Source organism: Vipera berus (assembly GCF_964194415.1).
Source record: "Vipera berus genome assembly, chromosome: 3".
NCBI lineage: Eukaryota > Metazoa > Chordata > Lepidosauria > Squamata > Viperidae > Vipera > Vipera berus.
Window position 1 is genome coordinate 116,038,822 of NC_138204.1, and position 7,392 is coordinate 116,046,213.

General features: G+C 39.3%; 1 protein-coding gene and 1 pseudogene across 2 annotated transcripts; one reads left to right on the forward strand and one right to left on the reverse strand.

The window, feature by feature from the left end:
- Positions 1-4,379, forward strand: METTL18 (methyltransferase 18, RPL3 N3(tau)-histidine). The gene is made up of 2 exons (XM_081326150.1): positions 1-217; positions 894-4,379. The coding sequence occupies exon 2, from the start codon at positions 897-899 to the stop codon at positions 1,977-1,979; it is 1,083 nt and encodes a 360-aa protein (XP_081182276.1). The 5' UTR covers positions 1-217; positions 894-896; the 3' UTR covers positions 1,980-4,379.
- A 252-nt stretch (positions 4,380-4,631) lies between these two features.
- LOC308667072 (14 kDa phosphohistidine phosphatase-like) lies at positions 4,632-7,132 on the reverse strand (annotated as a pseudogene). Its single transcript, XR_014028825.1, has 3 exons — positions 6,930-7,132; positions 5,785-5,909; positions 4,632-5,025 (listed from the first exon to the last, which is right to left on the reverse strand). The product of XR_014028825.1 is annotated as a 14 kDa phosphohistidine phosphatase-like (transcript).
- Between the last annotated feature and the right edge of the window lie 260 nt (positions 7,133-7,392).

Below are 7,392 nucleotides of genomic sequence, written 5' to 3' on the forward strand. Positions count from 1 at the left end.
AGCGAACTCAAGGGCGGGCTAGTCCTGCGACGGAGCCGCTCTGGAAACTCTTTGGAAAGCGAAACCCCGCCGGGCAGCGTGAGGTTTAGCTTATTATTCAGCCGCCGGCGAGCTTCTCCGCTAAGTCGATCGGCTGCCCGGCCGTGAGCCTAGAGAGGCTTCCTCCTCCCGTGCGAAGTTCAATTTTTCCGAGTCCGCCAACGCCACCATTCACGAGGTTGGAAGGAAAGGATCCTGTATTGTGTGGGAATTAGGGCGCTCTTGGAAGGAAAAAAAAGGGGGGGGAGCGAGGGGGAGTTGCATAATCAATCAAGTACCGGTAAATAGTACGAGGCAGCGAAGCACTCGGTGTATCACAGGGGTCTTCAAACTTGGCCCTTTTATGACTTGTGGACCTCAACTCCCAGAATTCCTAAGCCAGTGTGCCTGGCTGAGGAATTCTGGGAGTTGAAGTTCACAAGTCATAAAAGGGCCAAGTTTGAAGACCCCTGGTGTATCAGCTTTAGCCACGCTGGGTTCCTTTTTCCCATGGAAACGCTGTGAAAGAGACTCTTGAAACTGGATCAGATTTGGGGGCAAATTACTCTTGCCTCAAATCTGGTATATCTTTTTCTGAACAACAAAGATTGCTGTCTCTCTGGGCAACCCACGAAGCCGTAACCGGATAGTGTAAGCATTTATGAGTATTGTTAAGAAACAATATACAGTAGAATATTATATGCTGTATATACATTTGTAAGGATATTAGAAATAGGGTAAATTATAACTGGATAGAAGTTAATGTCACTTTAAGAATAAGATTTGTACGTTTCTTTTGACGCACAACCATAATCAGTATATGTTTGCTTATTAATACATCAAACATAAACTTTTTTTCCTGTTTATTTCTCAAGACAATGGAATTTCAATTCAACTTCTCTGTAGACCAAATAACAGAAAACAGAACAGATACTACTGCTGAGAATGAAAAGCTACAGCAGGAAATGGTCCTATTGAATAATCAAGGCGACGTTTCAGAAAACAGCAATAAGATTACCTCAGAAGAAAATACATTAAATTACTATTTATCTGGAACCACTGCTAATATATCAGACCACAATACTTTGAATGAAAGCCCTGACTCAAGTTTGTTGAGGCAACAGCCCTGTCCCAAATCTGCCAAGGTACATGATATTCCTAAAGATATCAGTAAAGTCCTTGAGAGCAAAATTATTGCAACTTTACCAGGCATTCACTATGCAAATATTTCTGTGGTGGAGGCTGCACTCCCAGGAAATTCTGTCAGAGAAAATATTATGCCTAACATTTCTCCTCAATCTGACCTAATTACAGGTGTCTATGAAGGAGGTTTAAAGATTTGGGAATGCACTTTTGATCTCATGGATTATTTATCAGAAACTGACATTCAGTTTGCACAGAAGTCAGTTTTGGACTTTGGGTGTGGAGCTGGTCTGTTGGGAATAGTTGCACTAAAAGGAAATGCCAAAGAAGTTCATTTTCAAGATTATAACAGTTCAGTAATTGAAGAAATCACCATGCCGAACGTGCTGGCTAATTGTTCTCAAGATGATGATTGTGAAGACGATACCCAATTTCACCTAAATCAATTTAGGAAAAAAGACTTCACCCAAGATTTTCTATCTAAATGCAAGTTTTTTTCTGGGGAATGGTCAGAATTTAGTAAATTTATTTTAAATAATACCAAGCCTTTAGTAAAATATGATCTCATACTTACATCAGAAACTATTTATAATCCTAATTACTATGAAGCTTTCCATGATGCACTTTCAAGTTTATTGGCAAGAAAGGGCACCATATTTTTAGCTAGCAAAGCACATTATTTTGGGTGTGGAGGAGGGGTCCACCTTTTTACAAGTTTCATAGAAAAGAAGAATATATTTAAATCTCAAACAGTTAAAGTTATTGAGAAGGGGCTCAAGCGTTTCATTATTAAACTAACATTTAACAATTCCTGTTAGCCAATTCCTGTTGGCTCAGCATATTATTAAATATGTATTTTCTGTTATCAGAGGTTTTGTAATTACTAGGTGTTGTAATTACATTTAACTTTACTTATACCATAACTTTTTTCATTTACCATGTTTTCTCATCTCTGTATTATAATTATTTGTGCAGGGTATGTACCACATAAGAATATTTTTTACCTTGATTTTGTCTAGCAGTCATTTCCCATGAATGTCTAAGACTGCATTCTTTTATGGACCTAGTTTGATAATAATTTATCTAAGACTGATACTACATTTATAATATCTTTCCCTCTAATACATCAATCACTTATCAAAATTATCTCAATTTTTACTGGCATAAAGATTCATCTAGTCTAAGACACTAAGGAAGCTGCTTCAAAAAAGCAAAATAGGAACAGCATTATTCTATGCTTTAAAAATTCTAAATTCATTGTACATTCCATCTCTGAAATACCATGGGTAAATTACATACGAGAGAAATTTAAGCTTATTTTCTTTATATTACCATGGGGTAAGCAGTCTCCCTCTACAACAAACATGTCAAACTTGCGACATCACGTGACGTCGTGCAATGTATTGGAGCTTTTTCTCCATTGCTGGCAATGGGGTGGGCGTGGTTTTGGGATGACTCATCCGGCCTGCGGGCTGGCAGTTTGACACCCCTGCTCTACATGCTATCCCTTTTTTCCTTGGGTGGTTTTTTTGACCTCTCTTGGTATCATTTTTATTGTTGATTGATTCTTGGAAACAATATGGATAGTGCTTTGCTGTTGCTTCATCCCAGGGCTAAGAGTGACTGGCTCAAAGTCACCCAGTTGCCTGCTGTGGCTAACTCAGGATTAGAATTCAGGTCTCCCTATTTCTAGTTGAGAACTTTAACTGAGGTCAAATTGGCTCTTATAATTTTCTCCTTACCGCTAGAAACCAGCAACCATATTTCCATTATATTTTCTTTCCAGATGTTACCCTTTTTTTTTGAAGCTCGTCTCATACTTTCCTCTGATTTTCACTTGTTCTATCTCTTGCTTTCCTTGTTAGTCCGCATTCATAAGCAATAGCTTATGAAGCATGCTTACCTTTGACTTTTCTAACAATTCACAGCAGTAAAACCAAGCAGGTGTATGCGTCATGCTAGAACGGGTGTCAAACTGCTGGCCTGCAGGCAGTGCCAAAACCGCACCTATCCCATTGTCAAAAATGGAAAGTCACGCTATGTCGAGACACGTCATGTGATGTTGCGTTTGACACCCCTGTGCTAGAAGCTGAATGTTACCATAAATTAATTCCATTTTTTTGTGTTCAGATAACAAATGAAGAATCACAGTAAAAATTCTATTTCAGCACAATTTAATTCATGGTCTTCATTCAAATAGTGAAGTAGATCTAATCCTTCCATGGTTGATGTGTCTTGTCATGCACAGGGATTTTTTTAATGAAACATTAGTTGTAAAGAGTTACACTGTGATTATGTTTGCAATGAACCTCGTTAAATGCCTTTTCAATCTAGCATGTATTATGAATCCAATTCATATGGTTATCTTTATGGTACAAGTACAAAACCACAACTGAGTAAATTGTAACTAAACGTATGTCATCAAAGCACAATCTATATCTTAATGTTTTTAACTATTTAAATATTTTTAAATTGCTCTGGGATTGGATGACAAGAGAATTATGTCATATAATTGCCCACAGGAGAATTTATATCCAGCACCTGCAGTTGCCAGTGTGTCAATGCTACCTAAATGGCTCAAGTGCCCCTTCTAAATTAAAATACTGTGTTTCCCTGAAAATAACACCGGGTCTTATTTTTTTTTTGCCTCCAAGATGCACCAGATCTTAGTTTGGGGGGGTTGTCTTTTATACTCACCTCTGACACTGACAGCTCTGCCCAGCCGGTCCACTTCTTCTGACTGAAGGAGCAGCTTCATTCTGCAGCTGCATTCTGGCCTGCATTTTCAGTCAGGCCTTTCCAGAAGGCCTCTGCAGCCGAGTACAGAGCTATGGATTCAATCCATAGCTTGGTTCTCGACTGCACAGGTCTTGCAGAACCGAGCTATGGATTGAATCCATAGCTCGGTTCTCGGCTGCAGTGGCCTTCTGGAAAGGCCTGAGACTGCGAAATGCAAGCCTGGATGCAGAAGACGCCACAGAAGAAGAAATGGGCTGGTGAGGAAAAGCCTGGCTGCCAGATAAGTGGGTGCGGGGCATGTGGGGTAGCTCTAACCCCCCACCCCTGCCCTAGCTTGATTTTTAGGTGTGTGCCTTGCCCCCAAACTAGGGCTTATTTTTGGGATAGGGCTTATATTAGACCCACCCCCAAAGATCAAGCTAGGCTTATTTTCGGGGTAGGCCTTACTTTCGGGGAAACAGTATTAATACATTAAATTGTCATATATACAATTTTGATTTTCCCAAATAAGGCTCTAAAATTGCCTTATTTTAGGGAAGGAGTACCTGAAAAAGATGTATATCCCTAATTTAGAGTCTGGAAATACAAGTATTAGGTATATTCAAGATAATTTCCATGAATTTATTGAAACTAAATATTGAAACTGGATGAATTATCAAAGATCATGTGTTCATTCTGTCTTTGATTTGGCAGTTTATCAACAAAAATGGAAATATTTACCAATGTTCATGAAGTCCTCAAAGAAAGCTTGACTTGAATGAAACTTTATTCCTTAAAAATGCTTAAAGAGGGCCTGCATCAAAATTATCTTTATGGCAATGTAAACTGGAAATAAAGTACAGTATAGATTTCAAAGAAATTCAAATGCTGTCAACAAGATGTGATCCCGTTATTTAAAACATGAACCAACCCATTCATATACTATTTTTTTTATTCAGTATAGGCTAAATGCACTCATTATGTTTCATGGGAGCTTAGAATTAAGTGTGTACTATCTTGAAAAGATTCAGATTTATATTAGATTATACAATTTTATTTCTTGTCATCTGACCAGCTAATTTCATAATCTTTATAAGTTCTCTTCAGTATTTCAACAGTTGCAGAATGATCAGCTTTACCATATCCCTGTAAGAAGAAAAGATTTCTAGTGTCATGGAATCATAGAATAAAAGGATGGGAAAAGACTCAAAAATATTTTACTCCGTTCTGCTATAGCTATTGAGCACGATTATTTCCAAATATACTTATTCCTAATAATACCTGCTCAGAGCAGACAACTTATGACAGAACAAGTTTGCTCAAAGCAACTTATGACAGAACTCAAAGCAGATTATTTATGATTGTTCAGTGTTGCCCAGAGTCACCTTTTTGTGAGATGGGCAGCTATACAAATTTATATAAATGATAAACAAGTACATTAATTTCTTAAATAAAACTGAAGAACAACCAATAGTATCAAACAGCTGTATTCTGTAATTTTTTGTGTTTTCTATGATGCATCATAAATAGATTTTCCCTAAACTAGGAATGACTCCTGTGTCCCCAAGATCTCTTCAGAACAGAAAGCAATAAAAATAGATTCTGGATTCATTATGCCTATTCTGGATACTATGTAATTTAGATTATGTTTTTGTTTGGAGTTTTTGTTGCAGTTTTGCAATCAGCAGAATTGGAAATGTGTGAACTCAATAAAAATTCTACAAGCAATGATTTAACATGAAAGATGGTACATATTTGAGGACAGCTGAGAGTTACAGAAACCTCATCTTCAAATCTATTACTGTTCCTTCTTGTGAATTAATAGCAATACATTTATAAACAACCTAATCTTAATATGCAAATTAAATTGTCATATTTGGGCAGCATATGTAAGCAGCACTTAACTGTAGAAAGGCCAAATACACGGATTTTCTTGTCTTTGCTGTTATGTTCAATTTTTCCTCCTCCAAGACACTTGCATACAAAGCCTAGCTTTTCCATTTCAGGATTTACTTTTTCAAATATGTGATCTGTAATATAAAATAGAAGCTAAGCAGAATATCAAGAGTATATAAAACAAGGATCTGAGAAATGTAAACATTGTAGGAACTCTATAAAAACTCTACCTTGCCTGAACTATAGTATTCATGCAAGTAGTTTCGAACATATTTATGTCTGGAAAGGATTCATTATTATAAACGAACATAGACTATCCTCATCTTGTAGATGCCAAAAGGGTGAAGAAATGCCAAAACTGAATGCCAAAAACGAGTGACAATGGTTTTTTTTGGCTTTCTCTGCCCACAAACAAAATAGAGTGGTAAAAAAGAATAAAGTGGTTTATTTGTAAAAATGAAAATAGCAACCCATGTACTTAAGGTTTTGTGGAAAAAGAAAGCGTGGCATTTAGACTAAAGCATCATCATTTAGATTTATCCTATAATCCAAATAAAAGAGATAGAACAATGTGCTTTTCTCCAGATTCGAAATGCAAAAGCTCAAAGGCATAGCTGAAACAAGTTATTTCAACATGCTGAATTCACACTGCATACAAACTCAGGATTCAAGTTCCTGTATTGGTCTAGTTCAGGGGTAGGCAACCTCGGCTCTTTTATGACTCAAGGACTTCAACTCCCAGAATTCCTGAGTCAGCAGAGCTGACTCAGGAATTCTGGGAGTTGAAGTCCTTGAGTCATAAAAGAGCCGAGGTTGCCTACCCCTGGTCTAGTTCATCTATTACTAAAACATAAGGGCGGGGGGGGGGGTGTTCCACAAACCCTACTTAAAAGGAAAGCAAACGGAACATTATGGTTGAACTAGGCTTGGCTGTCCCCGCGAAATCTGACAGCGGATCTGACCCAGGTTTAACCCTGAACTAACGTTTTCAGAGACCACTCCTTAGTCATACGTGTAAGTTTTCAAAACAAAATTTCTTTAGTGCTATCCCGGCTTCCTAATTTCACGTTGAACGGTGCCGACTTCACATTCCCCCCCCCCCCGCCACTGTTAAGCCACTGTCTGGGTCCGGTCCAGCTGGCAGCTCCACTCACTGTGGAACTCGGCGTCCGCAGTGCCCCTCACAATGTCGCGGTGGTCATCAGCCCCCCGCTGTACCCGCACCAGGATATATTTGAAAGTGCCGTCGGGGTCCAGCTCCACTTCGGGCACCGAGCTCAGTTGCCCTCCGGCCGCCATTACCCAGCCTCGCGGAGGGGAACCGAGCGCCAGGCCGAAACGCAAAAAGCGAAAGCATCGACGTAGTTTCGCCGTCGCGTCTAGCCTCTCTAAGGCAAGAAGGGGCCTCGATCGGCAGCCGCAAACTCGGCCCTTTTATGACTCATGGACTTCAACTCCCAGAATTCCTCAGCCAGCATGCCTGGCTGAGGAATTCTGGGAGTTGAAGTCCATGAGTCATAAAAGGGCCGAGTTTGAAGACCCGTGGCTTATTGGTTGGTACTGCTTGTGGGCCAGCTGCGTATTGGCCGCACGAATGCGCGAAAGGAACGGGACTTT